This window comes from Boleophthalmus pectinirostris, unplaced genomic scaffold (genome assembly GCF_026225935.1).
Source record: "Boleophthalmus pectinirostris isolate CB_2022bp ecotype Guang Dong unplaced genomic scaffold, ASM2622593v1 HiC_scaffold_2, whole genome shotgun sequence".
Taxonomy (NCBI): domain Eukaryota; kingdom Metazoa; phylum Chordata; class Actinopteri; order Gobiiformes; family Gobiidae; genus Boleophthalmus; species Boleophthalmus pectinirostris.
Window position 1 is genome coordinate 23,832,640 of NW_026571152.1, and position 20,231 is coordinate 23,852,870.

At 36.5% G+C, this 20,231-nt stretch overlaps 1 protein-coding gene across 1 annotated transcript in view; it reads left to right on the forward strand.

Moving 5' to 3' along the window:
• Window positions 1-3,221: 3,221 nt before the first annotated feature.
• Window positions 3,222-20,231, forward strand: part of syt7a (synaptotagmin VIIa) — a 63,688-nt gene continuing 46,678 nt past the window's right edge. The window contains exons 1-2 of the mRNA XM_055155462.1: window positions 3,222-3,352; window positions 4,120-4,223. Of these exons, the coding sequence (XP_055011437.1) occupies window positions 3,346-3,352; window positions 4,120-4,223 (111 nt within the window). The 5' untranslated portion in view covers window positions 3,222-3,345. The remainder of the gene's footprint in view (window positions 3,353-4,119; window positions 4,224-20,231) is intronic.

Here is a 20,231-nt window from a genome sequence, read left to right on the forward strand (position 1 = left end):
TTAATGGAGATGTACAAGGATTTTCTATTGCAATGGCTGTACTCGTTTGTACTCTTCCAATGCTGCACTTAGCATTCATAAACCAAGAGCCCCCATTACGCTGATTATATCTCCTCCTTCACCATGTTAGCAGGATCATTCAGGTTGTCTCGGGGCTGTCGATGTTGTCTGCAGATAACAGTGTGGTTAAGATGTTTAGGATACTGAGCGTTCAAAGCAGAGCCATTGGAGCTGGTTGGCTGAGAGTCAACAGGAGAGAGAGATGGCTTTAATTCCCAGTGGTGTCCTTTCAACAAATGACTTCTACCAGTGGCTGTAATGGAAGTTGAATGTAGTGCACTAGCGGCCGTATGTGTATTGGAAAAAGCTTTATTGCAAACGGAGGACCAGCGGGTTTCTAATTTGAGTCCAGCAAAAGAGAAATGGTGAAAGGAGCAGCGGGGAGAGGTGGAGAAGAGGTTGAAACAGGAGCACGGGCCACTAACACGAGAAGGTCGAAAGGCAAAGTGATCTAAGCCATTGGAGAAAACTGTGAAAAGAATAAGGCAAGAGCAGACCCACAGTGGCACCGAGGGATTATTGCAACAAGAGCTGCAAAATAGAAGGCAGATTTTTTTCATTCAATTTAAAATGAGTTCAAGAAGCTTCAGCACTGGGCTATAAACATAAAACTAAAACTGGTATAACTTTGGTATTGTTAAAAGTGCACCCTGAAACTTTTCTGATTCAGAGTCCAATATGTGTTTGTCTTTACCATAGACTATATTTATAAATGGACATAGCTAACGGGCTAGCCGCTTCCTTTCAATAGCAAGTGAACATGGGGGCGCTTCCAGTTCCACTGACTCTGGTTCCAACATGCCCAGAGGACCTATCTATGCTTCAAAACAAAAACATGTCAGAAAATTTCAATTCAGTCAAATACAGTGTAGATTAAAAAGAAAGGTTGAAACAACACAGAATTATACATACTGTCTATAATGTAATAATGTCACTTTTCTGGGTCTGTCACCTGCTTGTCTCTATAGAGATGTTATTGCTTTGTATGTTACAGAGCATGGCATTAATCATCTATCTCCACTGTAAATGCTAGCTCCTCTTCACAAATTTGACCTGTAAATAGGCCTGATAGTGACACTAACTGGTCTCTGTGGAGTTAGAAAAGTGTAATACTCTGGAAGATCATAGTGTGGAATATTCTAAGGAATAGCATCTCCCCTGAGACAAGCAGCGATGGGAAGAATACTTTTAAAATGTATATAGTTACAAAATACTCAATACCTGCATTAAAATGTATTCTTAACATGTTCTGATACATAGTCCAATCAGAGTACTGTATTGTGAATGCTTCGAATACTTTTACATTGAGCTGCATTTACAATATAGCAACATATCTTAATATTTGTTTCACAGTTATGCATTTCCTATCACTAACTAGAGAAGAAAAAAATCTGTGTTTCTGTTTTTATCACTGATTCTGTGCAGTTTGAAGCCTAAGTTGTGTGATCAAGTACTCTGATTTTAGAAAAGTAACTGTATACTGAATACCACCAAAATTAAAGTGCAACTGTACCAGAAATTAGTATTCAGAATATGTATTCTTCATGTATTCAGTTACTTCCCAACACTGGAGACAAGAAAGTGGCAATCAGTATGCAACAGTGGTCTTTAGATGAAAAGAAAACATTAACCTTGACTTGATTTTAGATGAGTTTTAAATTAATGACATAAAGTAGTAGTAGTAGTAGCAGTGTGACTCACTGTATTCCCACCTCCGTATCACTTTAAAACCCTAATGAGTGAAGCCTCAGGTGCTGCATAGACTTAAAAGTTAAGTATAGACTGTGAAATACAATGAAGGCTTTGTTGTGATTTTTTTTTTTTTTTTTTTTTCCACAAGAACCAAGTTTACCTGGGCCCACCTGTTCCCACAGGACCCAGTCAGACTGAGAATAAAGAGAAGATGTGAAGGAGGAGCCAGATGAAAAGGCCAGTTGTGACAAGCCAAAGGAAGGGAGAGAGACAGTGGAGTCGACAAACATGAATAGGAGCTGATCAAGCTTGTATTTTGACAGTTAGCTGTGCCTAAATCTTACGCTGTTTGTTGCTGTACATTAGGAAAAGCTGTTAAAATGAAACCACATATTTGAATACATTAGCATCTTTCCCCACTGTGCAAATATCAATGGGATTGTATACTGCTACCCCTGAAGTGGAAGCCATTGAATTGTCAGAGCAAACTAGAAACGCAGGCGACTCATCAGGGTAGATCCTCTTATTGTCAGAGAAGCGCGCTGAAAAGGTGCAAATCTCTTTTACTATTCAGCCTTTAGAAAACAAACCAATAGATGATATTTTTCTATGACTCCCTCACAAAGCCTTGCTCTCACCCGCCATATACCGATACCCATTAATCATGAGCTCTCTTGTATTGTCAGCTCAGTACCCCCTCCCTCACCTCCCAAGCCCTCCCTCTCCCCAGATGCCTCCCTCCTCCCATTTTCAGCCTGTCACTTAACAAGCTGTGGCACCATGACAGTGACGTGTGCCGCTGACTGATGCCCGGCTACAGTTCTTATTGGAAAGGTATTGAAATGCACCAGCACAAGGAAGATAGCCACCAGGCGTGTCACGATAACACAATATTGAAGTGCAATATATTGCTGAAAAAAGGTATGATGTACAAAAATACTGAAACAACTTAATGGCACTGACTACGACAAAAGTCCTAAAGATAGATTATCCAGAAATAACTATTATAAATGTACAATATTGCTTAAGGGGGAGCATTATGCAAAATAGATTTTGTTGAGCTTTCTACCATGTTATAATGCTCTCTCATCAAAAATATGACTGAAGAGGTTTTGGATGTCAACCATGCACGTTTCAGTAATTTATCGATCTCTCTTGAGCTCTATAAGAACTCTCCTTACTGTTAGCTGTACAGTTTTGTTCAATGCTCAGACCACAACCCTACCTCACCCATTCTCCCACATGGCAATTCTCCAAAAGTATACAAAAACATGATACAAACAACTTGACAAACCTGATTCAATGTGCAGTAGTTTCATTAGTGGGATGCATGCTGATTGTGTTGTGATAGCACCCCGAGGAGCAAAGGGAGGAGAGAGACTGAAAGCGTTAGAAATGAAAGTGAAACTTATGAAACAGTTAATATGTTGCTTTCAGCAGAAGCATTTTCAAAACAATAAACGGTAACATGGTAATCTATACATGTTGTGTTAATAGTTAATACTCCATAGAAGTAAAATATTAGCCTGATTCATCAGCCGGTTTAACTTCGTGGAAACCTCTGACCTCACAGAATTAGGATTTGTTTGCTTGATGGTAGGTGGGTATTTTTTTATTTAACCAGTTGCTGCTATTTGGTCATGATGTATGTAATGCGCCAAATCCTATAGGAAGAAGGGCAATAACGTCTTTCTCCTTGATAAAATTCTAATTCAAATTCAACATTCTCTTTGTTCTGGCTTTAAATCCTCCATCTCGGGAATCGTTGCCAACACAGAATGTCTGTCTTCGTCTACATCCATCTTGACCTCTTTGTTTACTGTTGTGCTGTACCACAAAAGGGACCCAGACAGGCGCTTGAGTCCGACATCATGGCTTCACAGCTCTTCACTGATTGGCCGGTGCACAGTTTACAACTTCTTGCAAACCGTCTAGTGTATTCTGATTCCTGACCTAGTCGCTGGAGAGAAATGAAACTGAGCGGAGGCACTAGATGGCGCCAGCCTGCCGAGTAAAATATCCCCTCTTTAAAGAAGTTATGTCGTAGAAGACTTTATTCTATCTTCAGCTCAGATCTGATACTAACTACATATTACTCCCCAGTCTATCCATCTATCAGTTATTAAAAAAAAAAGCCAATTTAGTAATTATTGTAATAACCACAAGATGGTATTTTTGAAGCTTTTTATGACACAGCAGAAAAATACAGCATCCTATTCAATTAGTGGAACTGTTTGTGTTAGGCCCCCAGTTGACAGTAAGATTTAGTGTAGCATGCAGTCACCTTTGTACTGTGACCAAAGCTGTTTTGGTGCTAATGTTGTGTGGATAGTGAAAAGTGATGAGTGGATGTTTCTGTCTCTTCAGGCTCGCTCTCCCTCAGCGTGTTCCTGGTCTCTTTAGCGCTCACGGTGTGTGCTGTGTGGCTGGTGGCTCTCTGTGGCGTCTGCGGCTGGTGTCAACGCAAACTGGTGAGTACACAAACAAACACAACACACAAGCCAAAGGTGCGTACTGTATTGATCGCTTTGCTGAGAGGAGGGCTGGAGACAACAACAATAACATGCTAATGTAAAGAAGGCTAACCTGAAAACAGAGTATGTTTGTAAAATGCAGGTCGTGAGTGTTATGGCTGGGCACTATTAACAATAACTATTAGGGTATAAACAACACAGCAACTTGAAACTGACAATTAGTTTTAAACATCCCATATTACTTCACTTTCTGATCATTGTTATAATGTTCAAACACATACCTGGAATTGTGTTTTGTTTTATTCACACAGACACAAATCCTACACATTTGGGCTGAGTTCTTTTCTCAAACTGAAAACACTGCATGATATCATCAAGGCGAAAATTTGCATTTTTAGCTTTGGAGATGAGACATACTGTAGAAAAATTACTCAAACATGTGTGAATGAAACAAAACACAACTCCAGATATTTTTTGATGAGGTAACAACATTATAACATAGCTATAAGCTTGCAAGAGTCAAAGTTACATAATATAGGACATTTCTTTCTATGTCAGCATAACTAAATTATATAAATAAATGTTAACACCTACAGATTTTAACTTGTAGCTTATAATTTTGTTCAATTCGTCTTTAACACGTGCACTATGTAACTTTTCTAGTGGATGCTACTAGATTGTCTCTACGGAGAGGTCATTGCTTTGCCTAGAATGTTCTACAGTATGGCATTATTTCCTGTATTTCATTGACGACAAACAGATGGTGACACCAAATTAAGTTCCAGGTCAGATCTGTGGAATGGTGACCCTACTCATTACACAAGTGTATGTATTACAAGGTATTTTAAATTAATAAAACCTCTCATGATTAAATTAATAATAGACATATTTAATACTATACTGTGAAACACTCCAGGCAAAGCAGTAACATCTCCATGGAGATAAGAATACAGTAGATACACACTCCAGAAAAGTTGCGTAGTGCACCTTTAATATTCCGTTAGTATTAAGAAAAATTGAACAGCACTGCGCCTTACCCCAGGCACAGGCGTACTGCAAAAGCTAAGATATGCTCCTTGTAGCTTCTCTTTTAGATAAGGTATTCTATGTATTTTTGAGTTATACTTCTGGCCTTGTAATCTTTATTGAACCTTTTTTCGCTGATAGCACATTAATTTAACTCATCTATCACAGAGCTACTGGGGGACCCTATTACGAACAGCCGGACCATGCCCACATTCAGAGAGGCTCAGTATTGCGTATGCTCTGTTTTGGTGAGGAAAAATCTATCCATCATGCCACACCAAGTCCAGACAGAGTGATCCTACACCTCCATGCTGTGTGGCAATAGCACTAATCCTCCCTGTACCACTGTGCCGCCACTGGGTTGAACCTCATTCAAACTCAGATAATAACTATGATTAACTGGGTTGTTTCTGTTCTTCGTACTAATAGTTTAAGTGTTCATACATTCTGTTCTTAAAGGGCCCATTTTGTGCAATTTTTTGATTAGTGTTATAATTAAATGTTAAAATATAATTGTTCCTCATCAGAAACATATATGGATTTTGTTTTGTTATCTTCACACATGTTAAACAAACAAATTATGCACATTTAGACTTGGTTCTTCACTCAAACAGAAAACACTCCACCTTATGATGTCATGTGGTAATACAAGCGCTCCACTGTGTTTTTTAACTCCTTACATCTTCACTACAATCATTTAGGTAATTTCAGTCCTGGAAATGCCAACTACTGAATTAAAAGTAAAAGGTAGCTGTTGACTTCAAACTTGAAAACTACAACTTCACAACATCACAAGGTGGAACAGAACATTTTGAGCTTTGGAGATGCAGAGAGAGTAATAATAAAGGAATACTCAAACATGCGAGAATGAAACAAAACACAACTCCATGCATGTTTTGATGCATTATAACATGGCAAAAAGTTAGCAAGAGTCAATTCTGCATAATATAGAGACCACTGTGGGACAATTCCCAATGTTTTCATATCTTATCTTCTCATTTTTATGAATTTGAAGATTAATGCACTTTTTTTCTTTTCCCCAGCATATGGTATGATGTTTTTTTTTTTTATATAGTGACAGTGTCAAAGGGAAAATGCTGCTACCAGGGTTTTCACGGGTTTAACCAAATGATTCCTTTGTAATTTGAAGGATTCCCCATTCAAAAGAAATTATATTTTGATTTGAATTGCATTACTCATCCACTTACAGGTTCTCATAAAAAAAAAAAAAAATCTAAAATCAACCAATTTTACACTGCAGCTTCACACTATTACATATTTATTCTCTCTCACTCTCCCTCCCTTCATCCAGATTTTTTGTAGTAGTATAGTCATGAATTGTAAAGACTGCCACTGTTTTGTATGAGTCATGGTCACAAAGCAGAAACGTTGATATGTTGAAAGCAGAAGTTGATATTTTTGAACATTTTTTCTGAGTTAGATATATTCAGTAACATCTCAGATACTAAGCTGCAGTGGCTGTGTTTATGTACACACCAGAAAATCTGATCATTATGTGATTAAAATATCAGATTATTCAAATGCCATATAAACACAGATCTGACGTGTAACCAGTCTAGTTTGGTCTGTGAAGATAGAAATGTTTAATATCAGAATGTGAATCATACTGTGAATCATTCCAGACAAAGCAATAAGATTTAATGGTGAAAAGCATTTGAAAGATCCTCCATCAGAAAAGTTATACAATACACCTTTAACTGACATGTGTCTCCCAGGTGTTTTTGACAATCAGATTTGTTTTTGTGCATGTAAATTACTGTGTTATGTGATTATTCTAGTCATCTGATTTCCACAGTCCATGTAAAGGTGTACCACTGTTAGTGCCACTTCTGTCCCACTATCCTGTCTATCAGCATTAGACCCGTGTATTAATGAAGATGTATTATAGCAGTATAAAAACTCGGCGGGCAGTGTCTGGACTCATTCTTTCACTGGGCTCTGAATCGGCTGGTACATTATAGCTCTCGGTACAGTGTCAGAATCAGTGCAGTCATTGAGGAGGAACAGAGCACAAAGCTGTCGGCCTGACCTCTGGTAGAGGGCATGTCATTGTGATTATGTGCTATGAAATGTGATTGATTAAAGGGAGGGACCCAGTCATTAGACAGACAGTGCAGCTCTGCCCAGTCCCACTCCACTCCACTGACTTCTCTACATCTGCATGCCTTTAAAGATAATTGATTGCGATTCATCTTGAGCTTGTAAGAACAGAGCTCACCTGTTTCAAGTCAATGTCCACACCGACTCTCTCTGGTCTTTGTTGCTTTGGAATTTTTTGGAACTCATGAAAAGACGGTGTTCTTTTAAGCAGTAATAGCTAAGGTTATGCAATATATAACAATCACACTGAAATAGGTTTGAGTTAGTGCAGTTATGAAATCACAAAGGCTGCAATTATTTAGATAATAGAATGTCCTCAGTTCAGATTTCAGTCTTGCAAATGTTAATACTCCAGAAATGTTTATAGTGTGTACTCAAAAATGAATCATATAATATTTTCTCAGTTCACAGGTGAAAGTACTACAAAATAATAAGAAAGAAAAAAGATAAAGATATCAATGATTTAAAAAAAGAAAAAGAAAGGTTTACTCATTCTTATGTTTGCTAGTACTATAACTACTGTTTTAACATTGTAGTTCTATAACTGCTTTTACTGATACAAGTACTAGTGATACTATCATTTCAACCAAAACACAACCTACAGCTTTTAGCTCTTGTTGTGGATACTCCCAGTGGATGTGGATGTCATTGCTTTAGAACAGGGGTCTCCAACGTGTAGCTCGGGAGCTCCACCCCGTTCCAAGTAGCTCACCAAGGGATTTCTGAATTGTACATATTGCGCTGAATAACTCAGATTGGCTGATTAAATGTCTATTTCCTTTGTAAATGTATCATTTTGTTGCCTGACTTTGTGCTCTGATTACTGGATAATGGGTTATGTTTTATAGGCATCTAACTGCACCACATCCAATGCCTCTTAAATTTACAAAATTTCTGGTGACCGCTAAAATTAGTACCTCTCTGGCACTTTTTACAAAAAGTAGCTCACAGGAGAAAAAAGGTTGGAGACCCTTGCTTTAAAATGTTCCACAGTATGGCTCCCTGGAGACAACAGGTGGTGATGCCATATTAAAAAGTTCCAGGTCAAATCTGTGGAATGGTGACTCCACTCATGGTGTGTGTATTACAAGGTATTTTTGACTAATAAAAACTCATAATAAAATGAAAAATAGACACATTTAATTCTGTGGAAATCTCCAGGCAAAGCAGTAATATCTCCATGGAGACAAGAAGGCAGCAAACACACACTCCAGAAAAGTTGCATAGTGCACCTCTAATGTTCAATTAGTATTAAGAAAAATTGAACACCACTCTACCTTACCCCAGGCATAGGCAAACTGTGAAAACTAAGATATGCTCCTTGTAGCCTCTCATAGATAAAGAATTCTGCATATTTTTGAGTTAAACTTCTTGCAAATGTTAATGCTCCTGGAGATGTTTAGATGTAAATAACTTTGTTGAATCTTACAAATGTACTCAAGTAAAGTAATTATTTATGCAAGTACATCTGTAGTTACTTTCCACCACCAGTCTTTGGGGTGCAGATGGGAATATTCTGTCCTGCGCCATATGGCCTGACACATGCGTTAGCCGAAGATTACTCATAGATACCATTTCAACATATACACAGTACATGAGCAGGTGCTAAATGAACTGTGCCGATATAGTACCCGCACAGGCCCATGTATTGTTTGGCTCACTGGAACATCCTGTTGTATTTGATATTCCACTTTAAAGTAAATGGAGCGGTGAATGACTGTGAGCTTCCCGCTGTGGGTGGAGGTAGTTTCAGCACCTTGGAGAGCTCCCCCAGGTCTCCTCTGCTGCAAATGGATCTCATTCGTACCACAGTGACAGGAACAAGCAGCCAACACAAGTGCGGGAGTGGCGTCTGCTGGCTTTTTGACCCCACACGAGTCAATCTCTCCTACGCATATTAGAGAAGAGGATTTGGCATATTTCTCTGTCATGGCTCACTCATCTCCACACTGGTAGGGGGGAGCACGCTATGTCATTAAGATGTTAATTAGAGCTTTTGAAGTCTTTAGACCACTTACTTTAGGAAAATGTCACTTGCCCACTGGTGTGAGAACACATTAAACACTGACACTTAATGTACAAAATAACCAAATGTGGCAGAGATAAAGGCTAGTGGCCCCCTCCTGCGTAAATGTGCTAATAATATTAAGTCTGAGCGGATTTAGCCAGGTCTAATGGCCACTGTCCAGATGTGCTTTTTTTTTTTTTTTTTTTTATCAGTCCATGAGCACAATAAAGACAAGGAACAACCACAAGCAAAAACAATTCAATATAAATTTAAAGGGCCTATATTAGGCTATTTTCAGATCTATGTCATAATGTCATAATGTTTCCTCATCAAAACATACCTGAAGTTGTGTTTTGTTTCATTCACACATGTTTAACACACTAATCCTCCATATTTAGGATGATTTCTTCTTGTACTGAAAACACTCTATTCCACCTTGTGATGTCATATGGGAATACAGGAAGAAGATGGAAGATGTTACTCAAACATGTGTGAATGACCCAGAACACAGCTCCAGATATGTTTTTGATGAGGGAACATTATAACATGGCCTAAAAGTCTAAGAATCTATTTTGTGTTATACAGGACCTTTAAAGAAGTACCCAACTTATTTTCTCATAGATTAAGATTTTGATTTTTGATTTTGTTTTTCCTCCAGAAAATGTAAGACCACACATAATCAACATGCTCTTAATTTAACATTTTAACTTTTGCAAACTTGAATTTAGAAAGAGTAAGTCACTATATGATGCTTTGTGATGAGGCTGCTTGTTGGTAGTCCACCCATTTCCACCCAGCCTCATTTTCCCCAAAGCTCTTCTAAAGCTAAGCCAGTGGCCAAAACATATATGTGATTTTTAGTGAAGGTTTACGAGATTTATTCTCTCGCCAAACCTTCCTCTACCTACTTCCTCCCAATTTCACAGAAAACTAGCTTCCCCAGCTTTAACTTCTCCTGCACTAAAATACTAAAAACATGATAGAACGCAGTTTACGAGCAAATAGTTTTTCAAAAAGTTATACAATAGCAGACATATTTACATTTCACTAATATGTTTTTATTTATAATGCTGCCATGCATACAAGATGGCTCCTTCTTCAAAAGCCACGCAGAGGGAAGGCAGAGGAAAGGGGACTGTTACTGGAAATCAATAGCATATCAGATTCACTGTGCATGAAGCATAACACGCACAAGTATAACAATAGCCTTGCATTCAGTGGCAAGTTTGTGTGTTCATTTGTGATATGGCTGGTTACTTATTAAACATATTGAGAACAACTATTGACAAAAGACTACCCCCACTGCACAATATGGGCCAGCAACCTGCTATGTTCATACATCTTCTATTACTAATAACTAAATTTTTTTCTGCTTGAATGCACGTTATGAAAAGGAATCATGCATCTCCCAAGCCCTTGATGTGTGTATCTGTGTAGTTTTCCACGTCAGTCGTCTATTCCCTCTGCACACGATTAGAATACACATATAGCAGCATTTGCATAAACAAGGTTACTTTCAACTCTGTCACAGCGGTCCCTATTATTGTCTTATATTTATGAATGATGTGGGCATATAGTAGCACTAAAAAGGCAAGCACATGTCTGAAGTTTTGGGGGGGGGGGGGGGGGGGGGGGGGGGGGGGGGGGGGGGTCACGCCAGTTTGGGTTATGATTCATAGGTTAATAGACAAGACATTTTGGGCTACTGTCGCTTTTGGTGTTTTAGCTTTTGTAAAGGTTGTGTTCCTTTGTTTTGTTTTTGTTTTTTTGTTTTTTTTTTATTGTATTTGTCCTCATGTGTATCGCGAGGCCAGCCGCTCCTCCTCTCATGTTATGGTTTTGTTATATGAGCTCACTCAAGTACAGTGCGCTCAATAATATCATATTCTACTACTGTCTGCAACCTCTTTGCCTTCTGCTATTTTGAGATCTGTGAAATCCAGCCAGGCTCAACGGATGGTCTATAGTTTCTCGGTGCAAGTTGTCTGGTGGAATCGGCTGGCTAATCACTTTGTTCTCATGGAGATTTTAAGTACACTGCAAAAAGTAACTGATTTGAAACTGACTTGAATTAAAAATGTTTGAACTTGATTTGAGTAAAATTCAATTGGTAAGTAAAATAATCTACCAATGGAACAAGACTTTTTATACTTTTTATACTTAAATAATAAAATACACCTTGTTATACATAAAATAAGAAAAACTTCACATATTTGCAGTTAAAATAAGAAACAAAACCTTATGTTGCTTGAAGAAAAAACACACTTATATATTACTTGTCAAGCTGAATCTACTCAAATTAAGTAAAATGTTTAATTTAGTAAATTTAATTCATTTTTAACTTACCTAGATGCTATTTGTGGCAGTGTAAGATTCTCATAACTAAATTTAGCATTCATTCAAAAGGATTATGACACTATATTGTGATGAATGTATTTGCCAGTAGTGACATAGCAGCCTAGTATGTTCTGGAGCTATTTAGTTTACTTTTTATATTCAATTCAATTCAATTCAAAATGTATTTATATAGCACATTTAAAACAACTTCAGTTGACCAAAGTGCTTCACATACAAGTCAACAGCAACAGCATAGAAGTTAAAACTACAGATTACTATATAAACAAATATACAAACTGAAGGATCTGACAGCAGAAAATTCCATAGTCTTGAAAAAACCTCTTGTCTTGATTTGGGCACGACCAACAGACTGATCTCAGGGCTCTGACAAATCATCAAATTTTGAATAATGAGTTTTTTCACATTTGGTTAGGAGCTCTATAGTATGTTTTTATAGAAGGTTCCTTTCTAAAAGAGGGCAAAGATACTAACTCAAAGCCCCCCCAGGGTCACCAAAGGAAGAAAGCTTTTTCCCATGTTATAGTATACTGTAATGGATTGTGGTCTACAGCAGAGGTTCCTAAAGTGGGGGTCGCAAGGCTTTTGAGTCATCTGTGGGTTTCAAGATATAATCAGTGTTGGGAAGTAACTGAATACATGTACAGAGAATATGTGATCTAAATTTAAAAAAAAAATATTTGGTGATATTAAGAATACAGTCAAAGGAATACATGGAGGTATTTGATCATGTAATTTAAGCTTCAAATTGCACAGAATCAGTGAGAAAAATACACTGCTCTTGTGGTGAATGTGTGATTTTTTTCCTTCTTCAGTTATTGATAGGAAATGCTTTAAACAAATATAAAGCTGTATTTATTACTGTGTCTAATGTTATCATTTAAATGCAACTCTGTGTTAAAGTATTGGACCATGTATCGCTACAGTACAAAATACATTTTAATGCAGGTATTCAGTATTTTATAACTAGTTCTGTAACTTCTTCCCTTCACTGGATATAATTTTAAAATGACAACCTTTTAAACCTGATTTTAAAAACCATTTTAAATGTTTTGCAAATTTGAATTTTTTTTAGAGATTTCCTTTTCATTTTGCAGTGGGGGTACAAAATGGTTGCATGCATATTTTTGGGGTCCCAGTGTAAAGAATGGGATCCTCTGATGTAAAGCTTTTTTTTTTTTCCTTCACACTATTCTTGTTAGTTTCCTTATGATTGCAGATTTTCATTTTGTTGTCACAAATGTTGAGCTTTATTTATTTATTTTTATTTTTTATTTATTTATTTTTTTTGATTGATTGATTGATTGATACATTTTTATTTCCTGTTGTGCCAAGAGAAAAAAAAATATGCCTTACTTACATACTGCATATATTGCAGAAAAAAAAAAAAAATTGCAGAAAAGCACATTTCTGAAAAAGGTGTGGGAAGAAGAAAGGTATTGACTGTTGTTATATACACAAAAAAAACAAAAACAAAACAATCTTCTAATGACTTTGACGCCGTAAGGCACAGTGTACTTCATATTAAAGCTAATAGCAGGTGGAGGAGCTGCCAGTATAGATGGGCCTCCTTGCTTCTTGGACTCCCGTAGCGTGGCAGGGCTGAGTGGAGTCAGCGGGGGCTCTTGTTGAGGCATTGGGTGGGATTTTCAGATATGAAAGGTGGAGCCTCTAACATCTGTTTGAGCAGCAGTTTGTGTTTGGCATTCGGAAAGCCTCAGCCTGACTCCTGTGAGCCACGTGCGTTTGATCTGTGACAGAGCTGTGAGGAGATTGGCCCTGACTGAAATTTCACTGCCTGATTCAAGCCCTCTCAGACTTTTATCAACAACTGCCAGCGTTTTGGTGCATTCATCGTGATTTATGGCATAGTACTATGACTAAAAAGCATAGTACTATGACTAAGAAGCTACTGTAATGGAGCCCCGAACATACAAGAAGTAAAAATGTCAACATTACTAGAATTTTGGCAATGCAAACTGACAGCTCCAATTATTACAATTACTAGCTGTTATACCAATGATAATGATATTAGGAATAAGATGAGACACAGTTCCCACAAGATTGGGTCCACAAGAATGAGACAAGATGAGAAATAATTACATTTTAAAGCAAATGTATGATCCAAAATGAACTTTTCAGAACCTTTAACCATGTTATAGTTGTTTCGTGCATGTTTGAGTAATCTTTAATAGCTTATTTTAATTTTGCCACCGGCATACTCCCACTGCTCTGTACTTACTTTGTTCTCCAATTTTATTTTCTTAATCAGTGATACATGCTGGATTTGGCAACGCTGTGGAGTCATTTTGGTACCAATGATAAATTTGAGATGCTGACTCTTTGTTGTGATGATGTTTATAGTGACGTCAGCTCCCATTGGGCAATGCAGGGAGTTAGCAGAATTGTTTCTTTTATTAAGTTGTTTTAGATCAATGTTTAAAATGTATAAATTATAACGTAATGACCCATGAGTGCCATAGATTACAACAGACACAGGCACAATAGATCTTCTTTAAGATAAATTGTGCAGTTCAGTTCAAATCATTTCTTTGTATTTGGATTTTGTAGCTTTTGGTTGAGCTTCTCATGAGGTGTAATTCAGCAACATTAACTCTTTTTTTTGTCCAAGCCAAACGTGCTACTTAATGGTACTAAATGCATGGGAAAATACATCTTGTGGCATAAGATCTAATCCCATCCCTAGTTACATTTCAATAAAAATCGCATTTATTTTGGTGAAATTTTGGAAAGTATCCTTTTATTTATTGTTAGAGATTATCATAAAAGTGACTTTACTTTACTTCACAAAATCTTTGTTCTTTCAGCTGAACTATAAAAAGCTGTACTAAACAATTTTGTATCTTGGATCATCCAGACAGTGTATCAACCAAATAATCAAAAGACCTCTTTTCTACATTCTTTCTGTATATCTTTCCAAGCTGTAATTACTGGGGTTTTAAGCTGTCACATTTAAGTAGCAGGTGTGTGGTGGGAAAGCATACTGCGTAAATTTTATAGCAGGTAAAATAATGTTTTGACAGTCTGTAAAGGTGCGTGATTGCTTGATTATTTAGCGGTGGACAGGCGTTTAATGGTGCACTCCTTTCTAATTATGGCGTGATGTGGGTAATATTGAGCGAGCATGTAGACTCTTGCTGCCTGCTAATTCACAGCAAACAAACAGCTGTGATCCACCCAGCCAACAGCTACGAAGAGAGGAGAGTTCCACCGCAGTCCCCTTTCTCTCACTTATCCCCTTCAATAGACTGGTACGTTCAGTCTAAAAGAGCAAATCAGATAAAGTTTTGACTTCTGTAGACCTGTCACAATAATTACTACAGTATATTGACTTACAAATCAATACATGACAGATGGGACAATCATTTTTGGGGGTCAATATTTGTCTTGAGTAGTTTTTTCTTTGTACTACTACATTGCTAAATGCAATATTTAGGTAAGTTCAAATGACTTAAATGAAGAACATTTAACTTTATTAGATTAGATTCAACTTGAAAANCATTTCAAAATCTAATGTTTCTTGAATTAGAAAAACACACTTATTTCATTGGTAGATAATTTTTTTTCAAGTTGAATCTAATCTAATAAAGTTAAATGTTCTTCATTTAAGTCATTTGAACTTACCTAAATATTGCATTTTAGCAATGTAGTACAAAGAAAAAACTACTCAAGACAAATATTGACCCCCAAAAATGATTGTCCCATCTGTCATGTATTGATTTGTAAGTCAATATACTGTAGTAATTATTGTGACAGGTCTACAGAAGTCAAAACTTTATCTGATTTGCTCTTTTTAGACTGAACGTACCAGTCTATTGAAGGGGATAAGTGAGAGAAAGGGGACTGCGGTGGAACTCTCCTCTCTTCGTAGCTGTTGGCTGGGTGGATCACAGCTGTTTGTTTGCTGTGAATTAGCAGGCAGCAAGAGTCTACATGCTCGCTCAATATTACCCACATCACGCCATAATTAGAAAGGAGTGCACCATTAAACGCCTGTCCACCGCTAAATAATCAAGCAATCACGCACCTTTACAGACTGTCAAAACATTATTTTACCTGCTATAAAATTTACGCAGTATGCTTTCCCACCACACACCTGCTACTTAAATGTGACAGCTTAAAACCCCAGTAAATTACAGCTTGGAAAGATATACAGAAAGAATGTAGAAAAGAGGTCTTTTGATTATTTGGTTGATACACTGTCTGGATGATCCAAGATACAAAATTGTTTAGTACAGCTTTTTATAGTTCAGCTGAAAGAACAAAGATTTGTGAAGTAAAGTAAAGTCACTTTTATGATAATCTCTAACAATAAATAAAAGGATACTTTCCAAAATTTCACCAAAAATAAATGCGATTTTTATTGAAATGTAACTAGGGATGGGATTAGATCTTATGCCACAAGATGTATTTTCCCATGCATTTAGTACCATTAAGTAGCACGTTTGGCTTGGACAAAAAAAAGAGTTAATGTTGCTGAATTACACCTCATGAGAAGCTCAACCAAAAGCTACAAAATCCAAATACAAAGAAATGATTTGAACTGAACTGCACAATTTATCTTAAAGAAGATCTATTGTGCCTGTGTCTGTTGTAATCTATGGCACTCATGGGTCATTACGTTATAATTTATACATTTTAAACATTGATCTAAAACAACTTAATAAAAGAAAACAATTCTGCTAACTCCCTGCATTGCCCAATGGGAGCTGACGTCACTATAAACATCATCACAACAAAGAGTCAGCATCTCAAATTTATCATTGGTACCAAAATGACTCCACAGCGTTGCCAAATCCAGCATGTATCACTGATTAAGAAAATAAAATTGGAGAACAAAGTAAGTACAGAGCAGTGGGAGTATGCCGGTGGCAAAATTAAAATAAGCTATTAAAGATTACTCAAACATGCACGAAACAACTATAACATGGTTAAAGGTTCTGAAAAGTTCATTTTGGATCATACATTTGCTTTAAAATGTAATTATTTCTCATCTTGTCTCATTCTTGTGGACCCAATCTTGTGGGAACTGTGTCTCATCTTATTCCTAATATCATTATCATTGGTATAACAGCTAGTAATTGTAATAATTGGAGCTGTCAGTTTGCATTGCCAAAATTCTAGTAATGTTGACATTTTTACTTCTTGTATGTTCGGGGCTCCATTACAGTAGCTTCTTAGTCATAGTACTATGCTTTTTAGTCATAGTACTATGCCATAAATCACGATGAATGCACCAAAACGCTGGCAGTTGTTGATAAAAGTCTGAGAGGGCTTGAATCAGGCAGTGAAATTTCAGTCAGGGCCAATCTCCTCACAGCTCTGTCACAGATCAAACGCACGTGGCTCACAGGAGTCAGGCTGAGGCTTTCCGAATGCCAAACACAAACTGCTGCTCAAACAGATGTTAGAGGCTCCACCTTTCATATCTGAAAATCCCACCCAATGCCTCAACAAGAGCCCCCGCTGACTCCACTCAGCCCTGCCACGCTACGGGAGTCCAAGAAGCAAGGAGGCCCATCTATACTGGCAGCTCCTCCACCTGCTATTAGCTTTAATATGAAGTACACTGTGCCTTACGGCGTCAAAGTCATTAGAAGATTGTTTTGTTTTTGTTTTTTTGTGTATATAACAACAGTCAATACCTTTCTTCTTCCCACACCTTTTTCAGAAATGTGCTTTTCTGCAATTTTTTTTTTTTTTCTGCAATATATGCAGTATGTAAGTAAGGCATATTTTTTTTCTCTTGGCACAACAGGAAATAAAAATGTATCAATCAATCAATCAATCAAAAAAAATAAATAAAAAATAAAAATAAATAAATAAAGCTCAACATTTGTGACAACAAAATGAAAATCTGCAATCATAAGGAAACTAACAAGAATAGTGTGAAGGAAAAAAAAAAAAGCTTTACATCAGAGGATCCCATTCTTTACACTGGGACCCCAAAAATATGCATGCAACCATTTTGTACCCCCACTGCAAAATGAAAAGGAAATCTCTAAAAAAAATTCAAATTTGCAAAACATTTAAAATGGTTTTTAAAATCAGGTTTAAAAGGTTGTCATTTTAAAATTATATCCAGTGAAGGGAAGAAGTTACAGAACTAGTTATAAAATACTGAATACCTGCATTAAAATGTATTTTGTACTGTAGCGATACATGGTCCAATACTTTAACACAGAGTTGCATTTAAATGATAACATTAGACACAGTAATAAATACAGCTTTATATTTGTTTAAAGCATTTCCTATCAATAACTGAAGAAGGAAAAAAATCACACATTCACCACAAGAGCAGTGTATTTTTCTCACTGATTCTGTGCAATTTGAAGCTTAAATTACATGATCAAATACCTCCATGTATTCCTTTGACTGTATTCTTAATATCACCAAATATTTTTTTTTTAATTTAGATCACATATTCTCTGTACATGTATTCAGTTACTTCCCAACACTGATTATATCTTGAAACCCACAGAAGCCTTGCGACCCCCACTTTAGGAACCTCTGCTGTAGACCACAATCCATTACAGTATACTATAACATGGGAAAAAGCTTTCTTCCTTTGGTGACCCTGGGGGGGCTTTGAGTTAGTATCTTTGCCCTCTTTTAGAACGGTTAGGAACCTTCTATAAAAACATACTATAGAGCTCCTAACCAAATGTGAAAAACTCATTATTCAAAATTTGATGACAAAAATTTGTATTTGCCCTATACTCCCCCCAGAGCCCTGAGATCAGCCGACCAGCTCCTGTTGGTCGTGCCCAAAACTCGGCTCAAGACAAGAGGTGACAGAGCTTTTTCTGTGGCAGCGCCCAGACTATGGAATTGCCTTCCTCTTGCTGTCAGATCCTCTCAGTCTGTAACACAGTTTAAGACAAGACTGAAAACTCACCTATTCTCCCTGGCATTTAGTACGAGCTAGTCAGGTTATCTTGGTAGTTTTAACATGTTTTCTGTATATTTGTATATGTAACTGTTTCTTCTATGCTGTTGCTGTTGACTTGTATGTGAAGCACTTTGGTCAACTGAAGTTGTTTTTAAATGTGCTATATAAATACATTTTGAATTGAATTGAATTGAATATAAAAAGTAAAACTAAATAGCTCCAGAACATACTAGGCTGCTATGTCACTACTGGCAAATACATTCATCACAATATAGTGTCATAATCCTTTTGAATGAATGCTAAAATTTAGTTATGAGAATCTTACACTGCCACAAATAGCATCTAGGTAAGTTAAAAATGAATTAAATTTACTAAATTAAACATTTTACTTAATTTGAGTAGATTCAGCTTGACAAGTAATATATAAGTGTGTTTTTTCTTCAAGCAACATAAGGTTTTGTTTCTTATTTTAACTGCAAATATGTGAAGTTTTTCTTATTTTATGTATAACAAGGTGTATTTTATTATTTAAGTATAAAAAGTATAAAAAGTCTTGTTCCATTGGTAGATTATTTTACTTACCAATTGAATTTTACTCAAATCAAGTTCAAACATTTTTAATTCAAGTCAGTTTCAAATCAGTTACTTTTTGCAGTGTACTTAAAATCTCCATGAGAACAAAGTGATTAGCCAGCCGATTCCACCAGACAACTTGCACCGAGAAACTATAGACCATCATCTATACAGAGGCGTGCTACTTAATGTGTTCTCGTGCAAGTTGTCTGGTGGAATCGGCTGGCTAATCACTTTGTTCTCATGGAGATTTTAAGTACACTGCAAAAAGTAACTGATTTGAAACTGACTTGAATTAAAAATGTTTGAAACTTGATTTGAGTAAAATTCAATTGGTAAGTAAAATAATCTACCAATGGAACAAGACTTTTTATACTTTTTATACTTAAATAATAAAATACACCTTGTTATACATAAAATAAGAAAAACTTCACATATTTGCAGTTAAAATAAGAAACAAAACCTTATGTTGCTTGAAGAAAAAAACACACTTATATATTACTTGTCAAGCTGAATCTACTCAAATTAAGTAAAATGTTTAATTTAGTAAATTTAATTCATTTTTAACTTACCTAGATGCTATTTGTGGCAGTGTAAGATTCTCATAACTAAATTTAGCATTCATTCAAAAGGATTATGACACTATATTGTGATGAATGTATTTGCCAGTAGTGACATAGCAGCCTAGTATGTTCTGGAGCTATTTAGTTTACTTTTTATATTCAATTCAATTCAATTCAAAATGTATTTATATAGCACATTTAAAACAACTTCAGTTGACCAAAGTGCTTCACATACAAGTCAACAGCAACAGCATAGAAGAAACAGTTACATATACAAATATACAGAAAACATGTTAAAACTACCAAGATAACCTGACTAGCTCGTACTAAATGCCAGGGAGAATAGGTGAGTTTTCAGTCTTGTCTTAAACTGTGTTACAGACTGAGAGGATCTGACAGCAAGAGGAAGGCAATTCCATAGTCTGGGCGCTGCCACAGAAAAAGCT